The 25,940-nt window shown below is 39.7% G+C and overlaps 1 protein-coding gene across 2 annotated transcripts in view; it reads right to left on the reverse strand.

Annotated features, from left to right (window-relative positions):
- Positions 1 to 25,940, reverse strand: part of LRP5 (LDL receptor related protein 5) — a 126,631-nt gene that overhangs the window by 56,996 nt on the left and 43,695 nt on the right. For both annotated transcript variants that reach the window (XM_057410908.1, XM_057410907.1), the window contains exons 5-7: positions 24,840 to 24,971; positions 10,920 to 11,316; positions 10,315 to 10,486 (exon numbers count right to left, since the gene is read on the reverse strand). In XM_057410908.1, coding sequence (XP_057266891.1) covers positions 10,315 to 10,486; positions 10,920 to 11,316; positions 24,840 to 24,971 — 701 coding nt within the window. The remainder of the gene's footprint in view (positions 1 to 10,314; positions 10,487 to 10,919; positions 11,317 to 24,839; positions 24,972 to 25,940) is intronic.

Here is a 25,940-nt window from a genome sequence, read left to right on the forward strand (position 1 = left end):
GAAAAAATTCCCACCGTTGCAGGCAATCTTGGGAGAACTAGGGTAGGCCGGTGGTGGCTGTCTTAGATTTCTTTCTCATTAGGGATGGATGATACAAGTCTAAAAATGGTACTGACAGCTTTCAAAATTTCACTAGTAAGACATGGCATGAAAAGGAAGTTCTACACATCTATTTTTTAGCATGTGTTCTTCCAGAAGATGGGAACCCCAACAGGCCAGTCCATTACACCAGGTCTCCTGTTTCTAACTGCATCCAGGTCTGCATGTTTCACAGCTGAAAGCTGCAGAAATTTTTCCTGATAGCATGGGTGGTACCACCACCTGCCATCCCAGCATCACTCAAGGCAATCTAGCTCATGCTTTCCAACACTATCTCCTGTACTGCTGGGAAATATCATTACCAATGCAGACCCTTCAAAAAAACAACAAAGCTGAAACAGAAGAAAGCTAGAATTTGTGTTTGTGGCACAAAAACCCATATTCTTATGAAAATATTTCATAAGAAATATTTTCCCATATGAAAAGATCGTACCCAAGGTCACTAGACACCAAAAAGTGTGTGGTGTCCTTCCCAGTGGGTTCAAAGGATCACATATGAGAAGGAGAGCTCCAGACGCTGAAAGGTCAAGTATCTCTAGTACTTTACTTCCAAAACAGCAGCAGGAAAATAAGAACAGGGGAAGGACTTTTTCCCAGGGAAAAGCTAGATCCCAAACTAGGAAAACTACAATGACAAATCAAACTACCTGATAAGGTACACTGTGCGTTATTGACACAACTATCCACAAAGTTGTCCGAGTCAACACTGCTGTAAGACAATATTCACAGGATCACAATTCCTGGGCAGCACAAGTCACCATCTCTCTAGGTCAGAGGTAAGCTGTACGGCGAAGCTCAGTATTATTCTTGGAAGAGAACAGGAGAAAGCAGGAAAACGAAAGAAAAAGGGGAGTAGCCTGCAAAGAAAATTCATCATACTACTGGCAAACAATATAGCAAGTAACTTTGAGATTATGAAGTTTAAAACTCTCTTGACTACCCTGCCTGCTAGTTTGACAAAGGAATTCAAAGTTACTTCCATTTCCACAGAAGCCACCTTTCTCAGCAACTGGAAAGAGGCAGACCTACTCTGCACCAGAAAAGACATGAGGTTCTCATAAAGGGGGGCCCACTTCCACACTTCATAGGTACAGAAGCCTTCACAGCATTAAATACAAAATCCCTCTTTTAAATCCAGGAAGTTGATCCCAGCAAGGGAAGTAAAGCAGAATTCCCTCCCCAGCAAGCAGAAAAATGGTGATTTGATATAAGATAGCCTAAAATAATTCTTCAGGGAGAAAGGAGAGCCTCAAACATGTAAAATTCAAATTATTTTTCAACTTTGTAGTTTAATACATCCTCAGGATTTCCTCTTGATAAATATAGCAAAAGTTGCACACAGAGAAGTAATTCCTGAGCGCTCCACAAAGACCAAATTTAGAGGCTGTCAGTTGCTTGTTTTTTAAGTCATCCCTTTAAAAAAAGTAGTACAAAACAACATAGTCCCTGGAAAATCAACAAGATTTAGAAGCTTTATGACTATCCAGCCACCAAATCATAAATGGTTGTAGATGAAAATAAGTTCATACTGGTACAGCTTCCACCGTGGAAAGACTCAAAGGAGTATTTAAACAAGCAGCTGCCAGTATTTGTGGATTTTTCACTCTGAAGCTAATGGATACAGTATCAAGCTGGGCATATAAAAGTTTGGGAGAATCCCTGATCAAGAGTATCCTATGGAGGGTCATTCAATCAAATCATTATTTGAGAGTTTTCTGCTAGTGTGTTAAGTGGCATGACTAACACAGGCCGCATCATCTCCTGTATCGCCTGCTTGGGACAAGAAGCCCATGCTGTGACTGCTTCCACACAACGGCGTTTTGCTGCAAGGCTGGTCTTGCTCTGCTTCTTCACAGATAAATATTTCTGGTTATTTATGATGCTGAAGGCAACGTCAGTGAATATGAACCTTGCACTTGGAACACTGAGTATTAAACTTTTTGATGTTTTTGAGTTCCTGGATATTGGGAAAAGGGGGAGGAGGGGAGGTTTATCCAGTATCTCTGCACAAACTTTAAGAAAAAATTCTCTTTAATACTGAAAAGATTTGCCTTTATTGTGGAAAATCCATTTACGCTCAACAGTACCCCAGATAGCAGTCTTCACTTCAGATGTTCAGCTGCCTTTTCCATATGCATGGCCTAGATGATGGAGAAAAGAACCAGAGCCAAGACTGCTGAAGAATGGAAAATAACATGTATCTCCAAGAGCACTACTGAACACAGGATAGAAGTGGCCAAAGTTTGCACGTGTCCCTTACACCGAACACTTTCCTGTTCAACACTGTCACAACTTCCTCTTGCTCAGGGCTCAGATACAAGTTCACCTGCTAGCTAACTCAAAACATTGAAAATGGACAGGAGGGACTTCAACTTGATACGTTTATCTTCTTCCATTTGGCCAAGGAGCCTCTGCTCTGTGAACACTTCCTTACTACATAGTTCAGAGCAGAAAAGTGTGACACGTTCTGATCAGCTAAAGCAACTCATTTTCTCCAGCAGCTCACATACTTGGTAACAGTCCTCTTAAAAGTTAACAAAGCTAATGTGGTGCAAGGTAAAAAACAACATATTGAAATTCCTGATTAAGTGGTAAGCATAATCTAGACAATTTGATCTTGTAACTAGAAGACGGAGGCTCTATGAAGACTAGAAGGCTCTATGCTCCTGAACAGTTTACAGACACTGTGTGTTAGCAGCTGGTAATACTTCTGTGTTCCAGAAAGAGGTAGTCTCACACTGGGAAATGCTGAACCAGAGTTCAGGGTTTAGAAACACGTACCACAGCCAGAAGAGTTTAAGTCTGAAATCGCTCAGTGGTCTGGCCTGCTGAACATTACACATCATGTCATCTCAGCAGTCTGTTCCCCACTACACACTACAGACTGGTGTGTACAAGGCTGGGCCAACTGCAATAGAATTATAGAATCACAGAATGGTTGAGGCTGGAGGGGACCATCAGAGGTCATCTAGTTCAACACGGTCACCTAGAGCACATTACTCAGGATTGGGTCCAGGCAGCTCTTGAATATTTTCAGGGAAAGAGACAACCTCTCCGGGCAACCCACTTCAATGATAAGTCACCCTCACAGTAAAGAAGTTCTCCCTTGCTGAAGTCCAGGTAGGCAACATCCATGTGTACCATGCTCTGCCCTTACCTACTCAGCCAGTTGTCCCATCATAGAAGGAAATCAGGCTGATTTCCCTTTGGGTGAATCTATGCTGACTACTCCTAATCACTTCTTGCTTTCTACATGCTTAGAGATGGCCTCCAATATGAGTCATTCCATCATTACTATGGTAGCAAACTAGTTAAGAAAGATCATTCCAATATGCCTGAGCAGAAAACTCTGAATTCTTTCAGCAGAGGAAGCTGACATCCCTGCCAGTCTGAACTGAGGTGCATATTCTTGACTCCAAATCTGGTGATGTGTCTTGATGGTGCAAGCAAAACACAGCCAAGAGGCAGATGAGACAGTAGGGATTCCTGAAGGGGAGAGAATAAAAGACCCTATTATTCCCCTAGCTGCCAGATTTCCTTCTTCTTCCTAATGGTGCACACCCCCTTTTCACCTAAGAGGCTCTGTCAGGCTTTAGAAAATTTTGTAGAATTAGTGAGAACCTGTTTTATTCTTTATGCTCTCCACAGACATTTGTAATAGTCATCATTAAAGCAGTGAAGCCAAAGATAGATACAGAATCTTCCCTCCCAGAAAGCCTGTGCTCCATCCCAGCAATGTCCCTCTGGGGAAAGCAATCATAACAAATCTGTCATCAGTCTTAACAAAGTCCAAGAAATGCCAAAACCCTGCAACAACATTTTAAGAGAATCCTTCCTCCAAATGACTCCTCCTGACCATTACACAATGACTATCTGGCTGCTGGTAAAAATTTGTTCCCAAGCCTACTAGTACAGCTTATTGCTCCTCAGCTTGGAACTAGATGATCTTTAAGATCTCTTCCAACTCAAACCATTCTTTGAGTCTATGATAGGTAATGATATGCCAGGTCTTTGGACACTGCTATGGATATAGCTCTCATGTTCATGCTTGCTGAGCAACTCCCTTCAAGCAAAACAAAAAACCCCATACACCTACTATAACATTTGTGCTTGCTGGTTCAAGCAAAACACATAGCAATCCAGAAGCCTAACAGCTATTTAAAACTAATAAAAACATAGTGGTATATAATGCTCACAAACCACATACACAACCTCCAACAAAATAACATACCAAATGTCCACAAACATGTACACATGTCACTCCCGCAATAACACAGTTTAATCACAGGCAAGAAAACAGTACATTGCAAAAAGAAAAACTAATGGCTGTGTTCAAAGGAGCAATCCTGGTTGCAGAATATGCTGCTGAACAGAGCTATATGAACAGCAAGGATGCATACGTGGTTTGCTAGCCCAATTCTGATATATGTTATCCACAGAATTACAGAATCATTTAGATTGGAAAAGATACCATTGAGTCCAACCATTAAAAAAGCACTACCAAATCCACCAATAAACCACATCCCTAAGCGCAACGTCTACATGTCTTTTAAATACCTCCAGGGATGGTGAATTTACCACTGCCCCAGACAGCCTGTTCCAAGCCTTGACAACCCTTTTGGTGAAGAAATTGTTCCTACTATCTAATCTAAACCTCCCCTGACACACCTTGAGGCCATTTCCTCTTGTTCTGCCACTTACTACTTGAGAGAAAAGACCAACCCCTACCTTACTACAACCCCCGTTAGGTAGTTGTTGAGAGCCATAGGGTTGCCCCTCAGCCTCCTTTTCTCTAGAACAACCCCAGTTCAACATTAACATATATTTATGTCATTATAACATGATACATACCACTTTAGACATGTAGCACTTGCATCTAGAAAGGATATAATTTGCAAATGTATTAGAAGCAAAAAGTATAGGATATAGTGTATAAATGCTTCATGTAGGGATGGTAGTATAAGCTTCAGTTAATAACTTACTTCTAACAATTACATTAGCTGATATTTCTCTGCCACAATTCCAAATTGAACCAAATGTCACCAAGAAGTTTCAAAAGAATCATTGAAATTAAAACTCCCTTACTATCATCAATTTAAGTGATTTTACTACTGCAGGTGTCTACTACTGATATCTGTTCTTTAGATCAAGGAGAGTCTGTATTTCTTATATATACATCCATTTCACTTTTCTGTTCTTATGTATTAATATAAATATGCAGTGTGGGGATTATTTGCATTAATATAAATATAAACTAGGTCTTCTGAAATACACTTGTATTTATAGAAAATGATGCTTTGATTTTTTTGTATCTAATCAGCATGTAGCAGTAATTTTAAATTAGTTATTCTCTCTATGAGATTCGCCTGTTTCAATAAATCAGTGCAGAGTACCTCCCAAGTAGTTTAACACACTACACTGTCTTTTTAATCCTTTGGTGAAAAATGTCAATCCACTGAAACACGCACACAAAAATGTATTAGTTATGAGAAAATGTCTCATGTATAAATTAAATACTACATTTTTTAGGTCAATTGACTGGAAAACAAAGTGTAATATGTAAAGTATACTCAGGCTTGTTCAGAAAAAGCAGCCTTAAATTACTTTAGTTAATTTTTCTTCCCACTACAACTGACTTCTGCAAAGCCTATTTAAGTAGCACATTGTTCCAAATATCCTTTTACATTATTTTTGCAGAATGCAATCAATGACAAACTAATTCTAAAGGCTGTTGCCTTAAATTACAAGGACATCCCACATAACTACATCTTGGAATTTTTTTTCAGTGACATCAAGGGTTGTAATCTGGTGCTGACTTATACTTTAAATACCCTACAAACTTGTAAAGAATTATTGTACATAATTACGGGTCTTCTGTCCCTCGAATGAAGGACATTTGTCAATAAAGGGGAAAGGGGGGAGGACATGGGGAAGCTATCAGAAGGGATAGTCTGTGTAACATTGATTCCAAGAAAACTGCACAAAGTAAAATGCATACATAATAACAGGCACCTGAGAATTCAGTAATTGCTCATTATGTAATTACACCTTAGGCATTTTAAGCAAATGCTGAAGAAATAATACATGGAAAACCTGGCTAACCACAAAATTGTTTTTAAGGAGAATTAGGGAACTCTACACGTGGGTGCCATTGGGTCTTTGCTTCTCTCTCTGCTGGAACCCTGTAATCCTTATTAATCCTCTGTTTGTTCCTGGAAAGTACCTTTTCTCTGTCAGTAAAATCCAGAGTTTCAATTGGATTAATCCATGCCCCTTAGCTGTGGCTGAAGCTGTATGGGCAGACTACATGATTTTGACAGACATGACTCAAAATTTTTCATGTGTTTCTCCTTGCTGTACATTTTGCCAAACAAATTAAAATAATAATAAAAACCAAACCTGGGAACAATGTTACCACAGGGTGCCAAATTTGCAGTGAAAGCCCCATAGGCTCCTATCATGCAAAATTTTGACAAGCCTTGCCAAATGGTTTCTTCAGGATGCAAACTGCTTGCAAAGTGACTGGGCCCTTTGTGTTGCAGCTGAATGCTGCGGATGGAAAGGTTAGGAAAGGGGTTTTTGCCAGGGAAGCAAAACTGCTGTCTTCACCCTACGAAGTTTCACCCTCACAAATAAAACATAGTCTCCTGGTACAGGATAGTGCTTGGCACCCTCAACAGCTCTGCAGTGTTCCTTTGTGAAAGGAGCACACCCAAAAGTAATGTCAAAATGTGTTACTGAAATGAAACAAACCTATCCCCAAAACAAACAAAAAAACCCTAAACCAGAGGCATTTACAGTACATTTCAAACCTGAGGTACAGCAAAAACAGGACACGTCTCCAGCTTATCAAATTTCCAAGCTGTACAACAGACACTGTTTGAGAACTTCATATATGAACAAGCCTTCCCTGAGAGAGTAAGACTACCTGTAGATCTAAAATACTAGAAATCACAGCAGAGATACACAAACAAACATGCACAAGCTATGCTCACTCTTGTTTTTTCTATATGGAAAGCAGCTGAAGTAATGCATTGCGATGAAGGTAATTCTCAGCTACAAGAAGTTTGTCAGAAAGCTACAGTAAAAGGATACATAGTTCACTGTTCACATTATCAGCCATCAGTCTCAATACAAATTCTTCCCCGACAGGCTTCAAGTACGACCATGCTCTGCACAACAGTTTCAGTTTATTCTATTTTGCAATTTCTACACAGTGAGCTGGGACATCCTGAGGCAAGTGAAAGTAGACGGATAGCAGAAAACAGTGGAAATGGGAATTTTCTCCTTTAGCTTACACCTTCTGCAGCAATTTGGTCTCTGGAAAATAGACTCATAAAAATCACAGACTGGTTTGGGTTGGAAGGGACCTAAAAGCTCATTCAGTTCCAACCCCCTGCCACAGGCAGGGACACCTTCCACTAGACCAGGTTGCTCCAAGCCCTGTCCAACCTGGCCTTGAACACTGCCAGGGATGGGGCAGCCACAGCTTCTCTGGGCAACCTGTGCCAGGGCTTCACCAACCTCACAGTAAAATTTTCACAGTAAAAATTTCTACTTGCTTCAGGAAATCTGGGACTGGAGTTTTTAGATGAGAAAACTGTCAAGTGACACCACTGCAAAAGTCCAAGAAAAACTAATTACTCTGAAAATAAGTCGATGCAAGTAGATAATGCACCTTAACTACACCAATGCAGAGCAATATACTAGCCCATCCACTGTCCCTCTCTATTATCATCTAACAGCTTTTTGGCCTCCCATCTTCAGCATGTACAAGGCAACATGCAGGAATCCACATGTTGCTTCTTTGCCTTGTGCAGTAGAGTGCAGCTGTGGAGTACCACATTCTGAACCATGTGGGGTTCAGAAGGGGGCACTTCAAGCACTTGGTTGAAGTCTTCCTCCTTCAGGACTGCTCAATATAAATCTGAGTATCATTTTAGATGACTAAAGAGCCCTCCCCATGCAGTGTAGCAACAGAATAAACCACCAGAAACTTGATCAACATTTCTTTTTCCTAATGAGTTACAAAATAGCGTTACAGCTTACTATCTACTACATCATTTATGCTAATTTTACAAAGGCATTAACACAGATTAAGTATATCCAGTAATATGCTTCAAGTCAGTTTTAGATGCTTACCAGGAAAAAAGAAAAATCCTAATTTAAAGCTAGATCCACTAGAGTATAAAAAGCAAATAAATGTGTATCTTCAATTTGCAGTCAGCTGGTTTTGGTTTCCAATGAACTGCGGATGCAACAGGCATACATACACTTAGAGAACAAATCAGAGACACCAGCTGCGCTGGCAAGCCACTGTAATGGCATGCTCTTGGCAACAGAACAGATGCGTGAGAGAATGAGTTTATGCTGAACAACTTCAACAGTGAGTAAAAGCCTTCATACACCATACAGTAAGGTTTCATGTGTACTGGGCAGCAGAGTAGGTTACTGGGACAATCTAGGGTATCAACAAAACCTCTCAAACACAGAAGTCTTGCAGGAAAGCACTGTCAGGTTACAAATATAGCAAGATGGGCAATAAAAGTGAAATACAATCCATCAGATCAATTTGCCTCTATTTTAAATATTTTCTTAGTGCACTTTTTTTTCATCTTGCAGCTTCCCTATAACTTACTATAACAACTTCAGATTGAGGTTCAAAACCCAGTTTTTCCTTCTTAGAAATATAAGCACAAATGGCCAGGAACCAGATGCACTTTAAAAACAACTATTTTAATTAGAAACTAATCATTGAGAGTGGTGGGGAACACAGCAAGGTCCTAAGTAACTGTTTGAGACTTCTTCAAAACATCTGGCTGTATTCATATTCTCTATCCATAGCCTCATCTGTCTCAAATTAAATGGACACACTCATGCAAGTAAGCCCACTACTATATACAGGTCTTCAACAACACCATGAATACATTCACAACAAACGTATAAAATGGCTGTTCCACAGTAGTCTTAGATTACACAAAACGCATGTGCCCTCCTACATCACAATATTATCAAGCTCTACCAATATGCTGAATTTCCTCAGTTGAATACGGTTGTTAATAATTCACTGTAACCTCATAATCTAATAAACACAAATTTACAAGCCCCAAAAACCCTTGCCCTAAAAACCTCCATTTTAACCCTTTCAGTTATTTATCACCGTCTGCTCTACATGAAACTACTTTGGGACTCAGTTTTCTGCAGCAATATCTAAGACTCGTTTCACTTCTGTGGCAGCACAATTACTCTTTTAGATTAAGATTCAAGCATGGATAGTAATGCAAAAACGACCAGGAAAATGGCATCTCCTTTAGGAGAAAGTCTCTTGAAACATCCTGGGCTTCCGTGGTGCGAGTGTCAATATCCATAACTAGACCAGTACAGGTACCTGCTTTGACTGTATTTTACATTTAAAGCAGTGAATTTCCAGAGACACTTCACTAACTCCTGGGAGTACGTCATAAGAAATGAGCAGATAATTTGCCCTAATTTGTCTAGTGTCTGAGCAATAGGTAGACAGAACGAATTTTTTTCATTTTTAAGAAAATTCTTCTGAAAGAAAGGGGGGCATAAGGGCATCACACTGTTCTATCAGACACTCTTTCAACAATTCAGAAATAATACTATCATAAGTGTTTATAAACACTGTGAAGAGGATTTCCTCTCCTCAAATTCAGAGGTAGAATGTCTACATTGTTTTCAGAGCAGATGGCACATTAAAAATTACTTCTTGTCCATTTATCTGGACACCATACAATCATTATGTCCTGAAATGTGGCTCTCTAGAGCTCACACACCCACCTTCTCCTGTACATGAACACTGCATCAAGTCTTTCACAGCAGCAATTTTAGATACTAGTTCCAAGCACCACAGACAAGTCAAAACATCTTTTGAAGAGGTTGTACCTGAATGTCCCAATTTGTTGCAAAAGCCTCAGGTAAAACCTCTACTATAGAGATGCTTAAAACCTGAGCAATTAAAATACACTTGTAGCAATGTAGACATAACAAACAATATTTCTAGCAAAAGTTATCTGAACCACATGAATGTGTTTCCTTTCTTCTCAAATATGTCTTGTTATGCTAAATACCATGTTAATATTAATGAAACAACACACTCCTCAAAAAATTCATAAATGTATCCAAGACATAAGGCAACACATGAGAACTGCCTTGTTTTCTAAGAATGCACCCAAGTATGGCTCTATTACTTACCTCAATTTTATCTGTTTTTGCATCTCCCCAGTAAAGCTTGTCTTTTTCCAGATCCAGTGCCAAGCCATTAGGCCAACCCAGGGATGTGTTCACCAGAACTCGCCTTTCTGAGCCATCCAAATAAGCACATTCTATCTTTGGACTTTCACCCCAGTCCGTCCAATACATGTAGCTGTAAAAATAAAAGAGGGGAAACAGCCTATGCATGTAATATGCAAGTCAAACAAGTGTCAAGATCTGTCCTGCTTTTGAAAAAACTTACTAATTTTTGCCAACTGCAGGAAACAAGTTGACTTGAACTACAATCACTGATGACAATCTAAAGTTTGAACATTAAATAGATTAAACTATTGAAAATGTGCAGTGGACCAATTCTTTCAAAGTTATGATAACATTGAAGACACAGAGAAAGGAAAATATAACCAACCACACAATGTATAGGTTCACTGACGAACACTATTATTTAGAAATCACTTTTTATATACACAGTATTAGAGGGATAAAGCAAGGGAAATCTAGTTATTTCCAGAACATCTGACAAATTATACACACATCATCCCCCAAAATGCACCAACCACAGGGCTACCAATAAACACAAAACTTACCCCATTACAGGATTGAGCACTATTGCTCGAGGTTCATCTAGGTTTTCTGAGATAAGGATCTTTCTTGATGTCCCATTCAACCGGGTCACTTCAATGCGGTCTGTTCCAGTATCAGTCCAGTACAGGTTCCTCGCCACCCAATCCACAGCAATACCATCCGGATGATTGATTTCTGTGGTTACCAGAGTCTGTGCTCCAGATCCATCAAGGTAGGCCCGACGAATTGCCCGGACATCATCATCAGTCCAGTAGATGTAGCCCTCCACAGGATCATAGTCTATCGCAATTGCGTGTCTGATATTGTCTATCTGCAGAATGATGTCAGTGAAATCTGGCATGTCCAGGGAAATCCGCCTCAAGTCAGTCCTTCTAGCAAGCAGCAAGACTTCTTCAGCACCTGGGGAGAAAACCATTCTGGGTATCATTTCCTTTCTTACTGTGGTGAATGCTTCAATACACCACAGCAGGCTGTGAACAGCCATTGTCACTATAAGAAGAGATTTCCTTGAAACAAGGACATGAAACTTTCATCAAAATGTAGACTTGTTTGAGAAGGGAGTTATTCCTAATCAGTTCTTCTCAACCAGCTACTTGGGCTCGCATTCTTATTTCATAAATACAGCATCTTTTCCCCAGCCTCCTAAACTAATATGGAACACAGCAATCTCTAACTAGAATCATAAAAAACCCAATAAATTTGGTAGGTGTAGTACCAAATATTTCATCATGCTATATAGCATTCCTCAGCCCAGCCAAACTTCCCACGAGCTGTATCAGTGCATTAGATGTACTTTTTGCACATGAGCCCCACAGAATAAATGACATAGGCTAACCGAACACTTGAGTATTTTGTAAACAAATTGCATTAATGATTTACCCCACACATCCCAGCAAGAAAGCAAGTTACAACCACAGCAAGTATTTCTCATCTGGCCAAAGTTAATGCAAAGCTAATTCTAAGGCAGTAGGATTGCTGTTCTTTTCTCACCTCTATTCCTCCCCACTGCAAAGTTTCACTGCTAGTGGAAAGGGTGCCAAACAACAACAAGCATATTTGAAAGACAAATGACATCTTCAGTGTCATCTTTCTTGCAACTTCTTTTATTGGTACAAAACAGGACACACAGTAAAATATTTAGTTGCATAATGCATTTTTTTCAGATTCACCCCTGCATGCTTCAGCACAGAAAGAGCAGTACGAGTATGTGTCTTTCCTACCCTGTGATTAAATTGATGCTGTGCAGATTGAAAACTGACAAGGAGTTTTTACCATTTAGCCACACATCAAAACAAGAAACGAGAATAAAAGTCACTTGTAGCATTTCATCCAGATCAGCAAACACCAGCAGGAGATGGTAACTTCCAGTTACCACCTACAGCTCAAATAGAATAAAAATGGCCAATGTGGGACAAACCTTTTGAGTCCACCAATAATAACAGAAATTCAAATCCTCACAAGAATTTTCTTCTAGGAATAATTCACATCTAGACATGCATATGGAGGTCTGGAGACTTAGAATTCGAACCTATTGCACATCAAAACCAAATTCACATTCCTTTTGGGAACTGTACTGTGCCATTCGCTTACGTATTTGGAAATCAGAGCTTAGTTTCCAAATACTTATCTCGGAAGCTCTGAAAAGAAATAGTGCTTGGGCTGCAAGGAAAGGATCTAGGAAAGCAGCGTTACAATATCCCCCAAACAAGTTTGCTACACAGCCCCAAGGACACAATTTAATGTGCACTTTGAACTACCTCAAGTCACAGCAGCTCCTGAACGAAGGGGTGCTGCACTTCTCCTTGCCATGGGCTACTTGTTCTCACTTCTGTATCACGTCTTCTCACATGCAAGCACAGCATGGTTGTGTGTTGCAAACCACATTAAAGAGTTGATCCAAACAAAAATGAACTCAACAGAAATAAAGCCATCAGCCAAAGTTAACAACCAGACCAGCTTGCTGCAAAGCTCACAAACACTTGTTGCGGACTCAGGGAAGGACAACATCATTCATCAAGAATGCTTCCCCTAGTCAGTGTTAGCTGACGAGGTTTGATAACTACAGCATCATCTGCACTAACAAACTTTGAGGAAAGGCTTGGGAAGAAGGAAAGAAACATTAACTCAGAGCTCAAAAACCATGTGGAGAAAAGGGAGGAGGGAGAGCCCATTCTTGACAGCAAAGCAAAGGAGATGTCTACCACCAAACTTATGCAGATTTTCTGTCTTCAGATGTTGCAAAATAAAAAAAAAAAAAAAAAACCAGTTTTCAGGAAGAGTGTTTCATGTGCTTGAAACTTCTGCTTGCTTCTCGGGACACAGCAAAACTGTTGTCCAAGCTGAGAAGGTGACAGTCCCAGGCGACCAGACAACTTAGACAGCTGCATTCCTCCATTGACCCCTTAGGTAAGCACAGCAACAGTTCTTAATTTTTTCAAGATTCTTTTCCGTTAAGGGAACACTGCATCAGCAATCCTTAGAAGGCACTGCAAAAAGCATTCATTTTCAAAATTTATAAATCTACTGGATTTTAGCACCTATACTAAATAAAAATAATGGGATACCTAAACCAGTATTTGATATTTTACATTATCAAAGAATTACAGAACCTGGCCTTGAACACTGCCAGGGATGGGGCAGCCACAGCTTCTCTGGGCAGCCTGTGCCAGTGCCTCAACACCTTCACAGGGAAGAACTTCTGCCTGATCTCATCTCAAGTCTCCCCTCTGTCAGGTTAAAGCCATTCCCCCTTGTCCTGTCCCTACAGGCCCTTGGTCAAAAGCCCCTCTCCACATTTCTTGTTGGCCCCTTTAGACACTGGAAGCTGCTCTAAGGTTTTCCCAGAGCCTTCTCTTCTCCAGGCTGAACGAGCCCAGCTCTCTTAGCCTGTCTCCAGAGCAGAGCTGCTCCAGCTGTCTGAGCACCTTTGTGGCTTCCTCTGGACTCACTCCAACAGGTCCATGTCTTTATGTTGGAAATTTTATGCCTAAAAATGTTGTTTTACTTCCTGAAGAGTGAAAAAAAATAAATATATAATCAATCAAGCAAATGTTTTCTTAAAAACGACCATCGGGTACAGAAATCTAATGTACAGCTTATACCTCCTCTTCTACCATGCTACTTTGCTAGATATATATTCCAACAAATAATCTTTTAAAGATTAACTAGGTAGAATAGCAAACAGCATGAAGGAAAGGTGAGACTGTCAACTACCTCACTGGAACTACTGCAGAGTACATCAAATGTGAGAGAGTTCCCAGACAGCTATTTTAAAAAGCTACCTGGGAACAAAAGCAGTCCATAGTCTGTGATGGTTTTCTCATTCTCTTCATCAAGGATTACCCCAGGAACAGTGGTCTCAGCGCTACATTGATTATTTCTGGATTAGAAAACAGGTCAAAATCAGGACAGCATGAAAAGCATCAACTTCAAGCAGAAAGGGAGGATCTTCAAAATAGTAAAAGGGTTGTATTCAAAACTGATCTATGCTATGTTAAATATGTGGTATTTCTATGGAGCCCGTTCAAATAGAAAGGCTTTCGGATCTCTTTTGTTTCATTAACTATTTGGGTGGACATTTTGTTAGAAGTATTTAAATGGTATCAAGTCCCATGGTACTAAGTATTACACACACCTTCTTTTTTCTGACATTACCATCTCCAAAGAATTTACAGTGCCACCAGACACTGTTTTGTCCAGAGAATGTTAGCTTGACCACAGCAGAAGTGAAAAGGAACATAGGCCTTATTAAATAAGGATTAATATTATCGCCATATTATCTCCAATAGTAGAGATTGTCCACGACCAAAGAGTCTTTTTACAGAGAATTTTCCAAAAGATCCTACTTCTTAATACGTTTAAACACACAGAAAACATTTGATTTTCTAATGCAAATTAAAATTACACCTTGATAGCCAAAGCAAGGGGGACAGAAGGGGACGGAGGGGGGAATTACTGTTAGAGAAGCACCTTCAAATCAGGACACTGATCTGCAACTGCAGAGGTTAGAGAGCACACTACAACAGCATAGCAAGTATAGCAGAAGCAAAAATCATGTAGCAGAGTCTTATATCTTGCTTGTATATTTCTGAAATATTTCACTTGTGGGAGGCAAAATAAAACCTCCTGTTTTGTGCAAGTTAAGTAAAAATTCAGGCCTCAAAACTCAATGTGGAAAAGTCGATGCACCTGGCCATCCAAATGCCACACAAACTCTTCTGAGTTTTAAATTATAAATTAATTTTAAATTGTTTTAGCTCAACTGTCTTAAAAAGTGAGCAACATTGCAGCTGTTCAGCCACCCACAGCACTGTGAGTTTCATATCCACCTTAACTTCTGAATTTCCACTATATTAATGTGTCTGTAATCACAGCCCTAATAATTAAGTACGAGTAGTGTGAAGCAGAGGAGAATTAAATACATGCCTAGGAACTGATAACACAGCAATTACAAATATTACATGTATTTCTAAAGACAACCAACATTACAAGCAACATTGCATGGGAACTGACAGATAAGAATCAAATGTATACGTTTTGCCTCTTCACACAACTGATTGCAGTTTCTGACATTTTCAGCTGCTCTGGCTATTCCTGTAGGCAAATACTACTGTATAAATATTCCTAAACTCAGGTCTGTCCCGTGAATATGCACAGCTGAAAAAAGAACTGGGAGAAGACATCTTTTCTCTGCTGACATAGCAGACCAGAAAAAAAACCTTCAGGTGATAACCAGGACAGTAGCTAAACTGGATGATTCTTGGGAAATTCTTCTAATTTCTAACATACCTTTAACTGAGACTTATGGGAAAAAGAAATAATAAGGGGAATGAGCTACTTGGCCAATTTAAAGTTCTGGCTGCTTGGCAATCTCTACTATAGAGATGCTTAAAACTAAGTAAAATTATTACACAACATTCCTGACAGACGTGCACCTACATCCTTGGACACTGAAAAACACATGAACAGAGAAAATGTTATCACAGCATATTTCACTATATTTCACTCCTCACGCCCTTGAAAATTGGCAAAAGAGCATTATTGGGGGTAATTTTGGATAGGTGTAAAAATCCTGGCTTTTATTATAAAGCAGTTCAAGATCAGAGACTTGGTTATAATCATATTTTGTTAATAAATTTCTGCTAGAGAAAGAAAAGAGTTGGCAGGAGGCTCTGAGCACATCCCTAAGAGATGAGAACTTGACACTGGTTCTCTCTAAAAACCTGGACAAACACGCTTGTCTGGCTCATTAGTTTTATCTGTATCATGGAGGTATTTTGATTATTAACGTTGGTAGGAATGTTTTCAAGGCTACAAAAGTGTTATGCCGTGACTTGCCTACTGTTATCCTAGATACCCTAGAACCTGCCTAATACATGGCAGCTAGCTATTTACCTAGTGCTAAAGTGCTACAGCATTTTATTTAATAAACTTCATCTTCAAAACCTCTCTCACCACAGTCACTTTTGTAACCACATGATTAAGAGATTCCCAGCAGAACTGTTAACTGCTACAACATGGTCATATATAAACACCATACAATGAACAAAAGCCTTTTTTCGAGGGGAGAGGGGAGTGCAAGCTATTCCAACATCACAATTGCAGCAACCAAACACTGCCGCAGAAGTTTCTGTAAAGTCCCCTATGCAAGCCATAGATCACAAAATCAGAAAGAATTAGGTCCCTGTAAAGTCTCCATTCAGACAGCATTTTAAAAGATTGAAATTAAAACTGTCTTATTTTTCCAACTGTTTCAAACTTTGAACTGCTTCTTTTTCTATCACCTTGTTTTTATTCAACAAAACCTTTCTGCAGACCTTCCACAGAACTTTTCAGTTCTGATGAAAAGCTGATGAACTGTTCTGGTTAACACGCAGAACAATATCTGAACTTAAAATGCAAGGAGAACAGAAAACAAAGTAATACCATTCAAGGCAGTTATTCTCACTCCCTGAAGACTATATTCACTCTATGCAATCAAGAAATCCTACACAAGCAGGTTAAGAGACTCCTTTTTTTGCTCATATATGTGATGCTTTCCTCCCCTATCCAATCATCAGATATTTTTAATATCCATGCTAAGTATAGTGTTTGCTTTGATTTGGTTTGTGCTCTTGTTATTAAAAATCCATGCTCCAGTGCTGGAAATGGCAACCATACTCTATTTGTAAAATTAAGTACAATCGAAGCTGACAGCAGCGAAGCAGGCCATCCCACCAGCTTGACAAGAGCCTTTTCTATTCTTCCCTTGGCCCACTTCACATTTGACAAGTGACAAGACATCTATAATACAGTAACAAATGCTCCAATTTATTCACCCAACCTAAACGAATGTAGACTGCAGTGGCTGCCTCTGCTAATCTATGCCAGAAAACGCCACGCTATTCCTTTCCCATTTGTCTGCCTGCTAATTAGACTTCAACAATGCTCCATTGTGAGACTCTTCCCCCAGTTTTATGTATGTGCACGTGCATGCATCTGCATGTATAGACTTAGGCTATATAGACTTAGGCTATTTACAGGCAACTTTGGAAATCTCTATATTTGGCAGGGGCTGGGGGGGGAGAGAATGATCAGATAAACTGTAAAAATGGGAAAGCTTTTAGCTCTTCCCTGAAGAAGAAAATAGTAAGCACTTTTTGAAAACAGTGTGTTAGAAGTACCCTGACTGCAGGCAACTCTTTTACAAGCTGTTTGAGCACAGCTATCTCGGCACTCTTGACAAAATAAAATGATTTACCAGAAAAACAAGGGATTTTGTCAGTTGCTGTAATACAGTGAGTTACCTGGCAAAGTCTCAACATATGGCACAAAGCGTGGCGTGGGGAGAAGGGTAAGATGCAGAATATGGGTGTGGGAGAAAAATTCATTATTCTGTACAGAGTCTATAAAAATAACTAACATTGCCATGCAGTTTAATAGGCTAGCCAATATTCAAAACAATTACAACATCTTGCATAAAGGCTTAGCAGTAACTGCTCTTCACCCCACAGGAAAATTGAAGTAACAACACTTGTTGTGAGATGTTTAAATCAACAACAGTGAGTTAAACCCCATTCCTGCTACTCAGCTTCCACAGAAAATAAAATATTTAAGGAGTTGAAACAAACTTTGGTAATGCCTAAAAATAATGGAAATTCTTTTTATATCATAGAAACACAGACTTGTTTGGGTTGGAAGGGACCTTAAAGCTCATCCAGTTCCAACCCCCTGGCACATGCAGGGACACCTTCCACTAGACCAGGTTGCTCCAAGCCCCATCCAACCTGGCCTTGAACACTGCCAGGGATGGGGCAGCCACAGCTTTTCTGGGCAACCTGTGCCAGCGCCTCACCACCTACACAGGAAAGAATATATTCTCCCTGGGTACCTCAACAGAGTCAGTTGCAACATAAACAGCACTATGCATCCCAGTTCAGGTCTTTCTTTATTTTCCAGCCTGAGAGGAAGTGAGCACTGCTTCATACAGTGTGATGTTGAAGGGCTGGGAAAAGCTGTCGAGATACTCTCCTACTTGACACTGCACACTGGGGAAAGCATGCAAGGCACATCAGGTTTACCACCTTAAAACTGAGAGTTGGGTGCAGTGGGAGTATGCAACCAACAAAACAGAAACAGGAAAAGTTTCTTTGAAAGAATGTTTTGAGCGTCCGCATTCAGACAGCCCTTGATTTAATTGAAAGGTAAGTAGGCAATAAGGAAAACTAACACTTGTGACAAAGAAAGGAAATACCAGAGCGCTCACGTAACTCATAAATTACATCATATCTGTCTGCATGTTACAGTGAAAAGTTGCCTACTGTTTCTTCCATTATCTCAGTAGCTGAGTTCCAACAGTTACTTTGCCTGAACCAGAACAAAACCCCCTACAATTCAGAGATTTGACACATTTATACCGTCATTAAAAAAGCCCCGCAAACAGAATATTAAACTGTACAGCTGCTAAGACGATTAGCACAAAACAGCAGACTAAGACAAAATTAGTTTCTTCCGGAGAAATCTGCTGCAACACAGAAGTCAGTTACCTACTCTAATTTAGGACTGAGCTTATGTGAGACACCTAAAATTTGTACATACCCAGTGTTACACGTGGGAGCACAAAGCTTTGTAAAGGTACTATTGACAGAGTAGACAACTCAAGAGTTACTCCTTTTGAGTAAGTCTTAGAAATATTTACTCAATGTGACATTAGTGTAACAGTCATGACTGCATGGGCAGTAAACAGTATCAAAGGTCAGCACAACTGTCTGGCTATCGCTGTACCAAGCAAAGAATCTGTCCTTATACAGAGGATTCATTCAAACACCTCAAAGCAGTTGAGCAACTAAGTCCTACCCCAGACCCTGAGGTCTGTCTATACCATATGTGCTTTAAAGAAAGAGAAGAGAAAGTTGGAAATGTTAAGTGGTAAATCTGAATGTTAGCTTATAGATATCATAGTCCAAGCTTCTACTTTGTATTAACAACAGAAAAAAATAAAAGAGCATCCCTTTGCACAGAATTCTTAACAGTTCATAAGAAGCCATAGGAAAAAAGATGAGCCAAGAAAAAGTCTGTCAGAAATCCTCACCACTAGAAAGAAGGAACAGCCTTTGGATTGTGGTATTTCATTCCAAAGCATAGTGTCATAGTTTAAATGCACCTATTCTCTGCTGGAGATATAAAATACCACTGGCTCCAAGTAAGGAATCACTGACTTGAGAAGGGACAGCCATTTTACCACCCATTCTGTTAAACAGTTTTGGTGGTGACACCTTCAAATAAATACAGAATATGATCAAAAATTTATTACAACCTAACAAGATACATACTCAATTTTTTTTTTAATACTGAACTGCAATACAATATTTGTCCTACAGCCCTACTGATGTTGACTTCTAATTGCAGACACTTCCCACTCACTAAGAGACCCTGAACATGTTAGTGTCTCTGCATTGCTGTCTTCCTTTACACAAACAGAAATACTTTATGTCCCATGAGCCCTCTCTGAGGCTGACAGCTATATAATGATTTGAAGTTTAAGCATTATTTATTATGCTCCATGTATGACGAAGCCACACAAAATTCAATTCTGAGCTAACACAATCACCTGTCAAAGGGTAAACATCATGGAAAAAACTTACAAACAACTGTAAATGAGGGCTTGCAAATCTAGGGGGCATCTCAACCTCACTGTTGTTACATCAGTGCAGCAAAATAGAGCTCGAGTTACCATTGGGTCTTGGTAACTTTCCATGCGTAGGTACCATGGTGAACACAAGATAACAAAGTTTACACATAAACCTTCTCAGTGCAGACCCAGGATGTGGTTCTTCTGCAGCATAAAATCAGAATCAATCCAGAGACTCACTAGTGCTGAGAAAGAAGGTACCATCTCTAACTAGCCAGTGTTTCAGAGTCCTGGAAAGCAGTCATCAATCAGGTACCAAAGCCCAAAGACAGTTTCATTAACTAGTTTAGCAAAACCACTGACAACAGAGCTGTAAGATGAGATGGCAGACCTTCTAGAATACTTACTCCCTCCAGGTTTCCTCCCTGTAGTATGTTTCTAATAGATTTCATCCTATGAAATTATAAACAAGTCTATTTCCATGAGGCTATTTCACTTTCTCACTACATGAAGTACTCTCCATTTTTATAAGGATGAAAGCTGCTATGAATAGCAAGTAATGTGATCTTTTCATACAGATCAAATAAAATCACAAACATAACACTAACAAAAGCAAGCAGAAAACAGACTCAAAACAAGCAAGATGTACACATGAATGAAAGACAAAAAACACCCATGAAATTTTTATGAAATGGAGTAGAGGTAGCATCTAGAATAGAAGAGGTAGCATCTAGATTTTCCTTGATTGTCAGGTACCCATTGCTGGACAGTTTTCACAACCCTGTCTGGTGTATTGGAAAGGTATCTCAGTGAAAAATAGTTCCATGTAATACTATTTCTGAGTAAATAACACCTAGCCCATTGTTTTAGTGTTAAAGAATCAACAGGATGTGTTTGGAGTAAGTAGTATACCACAGGTCCCAATGCAGCAAGTAAAATGCTATTTCCTCATTCAACCCACTGCATCTCATTTTCATAGTCGGGAATCTGGGTAATTCTCCACCTTGCAGGAACCACCATAGACTACTTGTACATTTGATCTATTATCCAAACTTTCCCTCTCATCTGGTGCAAAACACCCATAGGTATTTTCAGTGAATCATCTGGCTGGAGGGAAGACACCACTATGATTAAGGAGCTAATATGGCTGCATGCACTGGGGGAGATTCCAATTACACAATTATCATCTTCAGAGAAGGATCAGAATAACCTCTAAGAAGCCACATCTCATACTAACAAAGAAAAAACACGAGCTCCACAATTCCTTGATAAGCAAAGGGAGCACAGTATACATTTGGGAGTGCAGCAAGAAGAGGTGGAATGAGGAAGAAGTCCTCTGGAAATTCTGGATCACATCTCCCTGTGGTAGTCAGACACCAGGCACAAGACAGAAGACATCTATGAAGTTAAAGAATTTTGCAACCAAAAGACTGTGGTTTCCACAGCTGCATTTCAATCACAGAATGGGCAAGAGGGAGAGAAAAGCATACAAGGCAGCTGTCAAGATTCTAGGAAATAAGGGAAAATAAGAGTTTTTCCTGTGTATTTTCATCATGATAAACAGATTAGGACATGAGTGCTCCTTCCCAATACAGCCCCAAACTAAACTCTGACTATATTTCAGTATTAACTACTGGTATGCAAGATTTTGCTTCCAGCATCTTCCAAGTGCTAGAAGACTGACAGTTATATTAGGTTATTCACATAAGGCCAGCAGAAGCTTTCTCAGGTACTTAAAAGAGCTGATTTACAGCAATTATCCCAAATAACAAATGTGGACCTAACCCTTCCCTTTCACAAAGGGGCTGTTCATCTCTAATTAGCAGTTCTCCTACTTAATCAGAATGTCTGGATTAGTCCATACTGTTTCTCTTTATTAATCAGGAAGATGTGTTATAACAAAGGGACCTCCTTCTCTGAAAATATAATAAGGGAAGCTGGCTCTTCAAACACCTGAAGTTAGCACTACCTTTTCCAATTATGAAAAAAAATTCCTCTTTTTTCACTTGAGCAAGCAGATTTTCCTAGTTTATTTGATAAACTACAGCTGTCACACCTTCCCGGCAGACAGAAACCCGCTGGAGAAGTCATGACAGTCTGGTGAAGTTCCTGCTGACTGGAAAAGGAGAACTAATAACCCCCTTAAAAAAAAAAAAAAAAACCACAACAAAAAAACACAACAAAACACCAACCCCCCCCCCCTCCCCCCATGCAAAAAAAAAAACAAACAGGAAAAAGGAACATCCAGGGAATCAGAGGCCAGTCAGTCTCACATTGTTGCCTGGCAAGATCATGGAGCAGGTCCTCCTGGAAACTATGCTAAGGCACATGGAAAACAGAAAGGTGGTTGGTGACAGCCAACATGGGCTGTCACCATGTTCACTAAGGGCAAATTGTGCCCAACAAATCTGGTGATCTTCTATGATAGGCCAGAGCAACTGTTTAGAACCAGAGAGAGAGCAAGAATGAGTCAATACCAAAAAGCCAAAATTAAAGAATAATGAACTATTCTTTTAATGCTGACAGAATACTTACAGCTTCAGCAGATCAACAGTTATTTGTTTAGAAAAAGTGTAAAAAGTGTAAAAATTTGTTTAGAAAAAGTGTAGGAAAACCTAATATCACAGTTTCAATGCATAGAGACATAACCCACAGCAAAGCAAACAGTGGCGCAGCCTGTCCTTTAGCTCACGTTTCCTTAATTACCTAGGCCCATTACCATTCAACACTGTTTGTAAAGAGCTACAGAGCTCTCACACCTGAACATTACCAATATATGCATTCTTCAATATCCAAGAGAGCTGAAATCACCTAAGAGCCTCAGGGCTTTTCTGCAGAAGAATGCTTTCTGAGAGAGATACACAGTTAACACAGTTCTATTTGTGCCAGTAAAGCCCCCATGCGGGCACAAATTCTGAGAACACAATGCTTTTTTCCCTTGCAGACAAATCTCCAGTAGCATTTGAGTAATTCACTTGAAATCTTAACATCAAAGAAGCTAATACGCCCAAGTGACTGTACTTTGGCACTTTTGCTCAAGCCAATAGGAACAAAATGCAGACGTGGTGAACACTGTTGCATCTGTAGTTCCTGATACGACTTCACTACAAAGAACTTGTACAGAGAACAAAAAGTCAGTTCCTTGCAACCAAGAATTTAATTAATAAAAGGGGAAAGAGATGCACATGGATGTTGGCATAAGGCAGACAGGACAACAAAAGATGTGGAGCTTGGGAAAGAAATAATCCATAAAAATGAACCAAAAGGCCACATTCTTATGCAAAATGAGATTTCCTGTTCCCATCCCGTTTTTTTGGTCTCCTTTGACAGGACACCCTTGACAGATTGTCTGACCTGACAATGGAAAGGTGAAAGCACAGTATAAGCAGTCGCTCCTGCTTGTGCTATCCACCAAAACCCCAAGAGCAGGCTGACCTTCATTCCCACTGCCAGAAACATGAGGTCAATATTAACGTTTAAAAAGGTTGTCCTGAGCTCAGCAACATTTATTTTAAAGCTATGGAAAGGAAACTTTCCAAAGCTGGAAGGAGGAAATAGAAAGGTCTTTCCGCAGCTGCAAGAACTACCTTACAAGCCTTTCAATTGCAGCAGGATGAGCTAATAAAGCTGGCCGTTAAACCCTAGAGGTTCAGTGTTCAAATTCTGCTTAAAGTTCGCAAATGAAATGAATATCTTATGCTTACTAAGTACTCAGAGGAATCAAGCCACATCAGAAAATGACTATACTATTTGACTAGACTCATTGAAAATGCATTGGAGACAGGCAGCAGTCTGTTGGCAGAACATTCTCCAAAACCTTGCCTCCTAGTGTCCCACTAGCAGTGTTAGTTGCCTGCTTTTGTAAGATGCATTTTTAAAAGAGGCTTCCTGATCAATGCTAGTACCAAGTTTTCAATGTGTACTACTAGACTCATTCAACTTATTCAACTCATTCACTTATTCAACTCATTCAACTTAACATACAAAATATGCATATAGTTATACTTTTCAATTAAAGCATATACTTTAGCTATTAGCCTTTAAACAGCTTTCTACTGGGTATCACAGAATCAGAATGGTTATACACAAGCCTGTCCTACTACTACTCAGTAACGTGAACAGCCACCTAGGAAATTATTTTCTCTAGCTCAGTTATCTCAAGCAGCAAACTTCATAAGCTTTTTCACAGAAAGCCTTGCCTCACTTTTAAAAATTAAATACAATGTCCAAAAAACATAAACTAGATCCAGGAATTAAAAATTCCTAGCGCAAATTTCTCATAAACCCTTCACACAGTGGAGCCCAAAGGGAAACAGAGGAATGATTAATCTTCAGAACCAGAAAGACAGTATTGTTAGTTTAAATCTTGATTTTTCTGTACAAATTATTTCAGTATAAAACTAACTGAAGCAGGGGTAACTCACTGGGTTATCTGTAAAATAGCACCTTGACTGAATTATTGGCACATCTGTGTACAGAACATCCCAGGCGTAGCTAACTTCGAGATGCCACTCAAAGGCAACAGCTTGGCCACCACTACCGCATCACTGACCATCACTGGACAGTGAATGGAAGGAAGCAGAAGTTTGTCTATGGTCCACTGTCCAATCAGAAAAACGTCCTACAATAGCTTACTTCTAATAAAATTTTTCTACAATGGGCTCCACATACTACTTTATTCCTACAGAGAACTGGCAACGCATAATACAGTCAAAAGACACAAAATACAACCAAAATTCTCCAGTTTCTGATGCAATGGATTGCTCTAATTCATAAAAATTACTCTGTGACTGTAGAAAAGCCAAGCTCCTACCTGATTTGCAAGTCCTGCCATCGTCTTCCAGCTGCACACCAGTGGGGCAGGCACAGCTGTAGAAGGGGTCTCTTGGAGAGAGCAGGCACAGATGGGAGCAACCACCATTGTTTTCTTCACATGGAGTGTGAACTGCAAGAAACCAAACACATTTATTTTCATATTTCTAGAACCATTAAAGCCCTCTTTTCTCCATGAGAAAGAATGTATAGATTCAAAATGAATGGCACAACAAGCAGAGGAACCACAATATAAAGTGTTTGATTCTCTCCTGTTCAGCATCTCACTTGTAGGGACACCTAAATTGAGATGCACACAAGAGCTGATTTTGAAAGAGCTGACAGCTCAGCACATTCACACTATGCAGTTCTTTCAATGTTTCTAAAGCTGAAACAGCTAACAGCTTTGGACTTCAATTACTTTGTGGATGCTGCATCTGCTAAGTATCATGAAAATGGAAAACAGGGCTTGAAGGATGGTGATGGTGGTGGGGGTGACCAGTTCTAGGAAAGAAAGGAAAATACAACAATTTGTACAATTCCTACATTACAGTTGTGTTGCATGTTGGAAATACCTTGGAAATCTTTTTCAAAAGCTTTCACAGCAAGACAAGTCCCTGAATCATCAGGAAGTACAGAACAGCAACATGTAAAGTCCTCAATTTTGAAAATATTAAAAAAAAAAAAAATCGGAGGGGAGGCAGGCAGGGACAGGATGGGGACAGACACGAGAACTGCATGTACCTACCTCATTTATATGGGGGAAAAATGGCAGCAAGAGATCAAACTCTAGCCACAAATAATTATGGACAATATTGTCAGCTATTAAAGAAAAAAACCCTGCAAGTTGTGCAAGATCTGTCAGTCATAGTTTGAATAAGCATCTGAACTGCTTTAATATAAAACTACAAAATTTCCAGCTAATTTAGCTTGTCTTACTTCCACTGACAGTCACAAAGAGGGAAAAAAAGGGAGAGGAAGAAATCCAAGCCTGATCTTAATGAAGTCAATGGCATCTGAGCTATTTTCAGCATATGCCATTTCCCTATACACCATATTTTCTTTGTGACTGACCCAGAAATACGACGACCCAAGGCTGGGA

Source organism: Pezoporus wallicus, unplaced genomic scaffold, assembly GCF_028554395.1.
Source record: "Pezoporus wallicus isolate ANWC-B61680 ecotype Strahan unplaced genomic scaffold, APGP_CSIRO_Pwel_v1 contig_5958, whole genome shotgun sequence".
Taxonomy (NCBI): Eukaryota; Metazoa; Chordata; class Aves; order Psittaciformes; family Psittacidae; genus Pezoporus; species Pezoporus wallicus.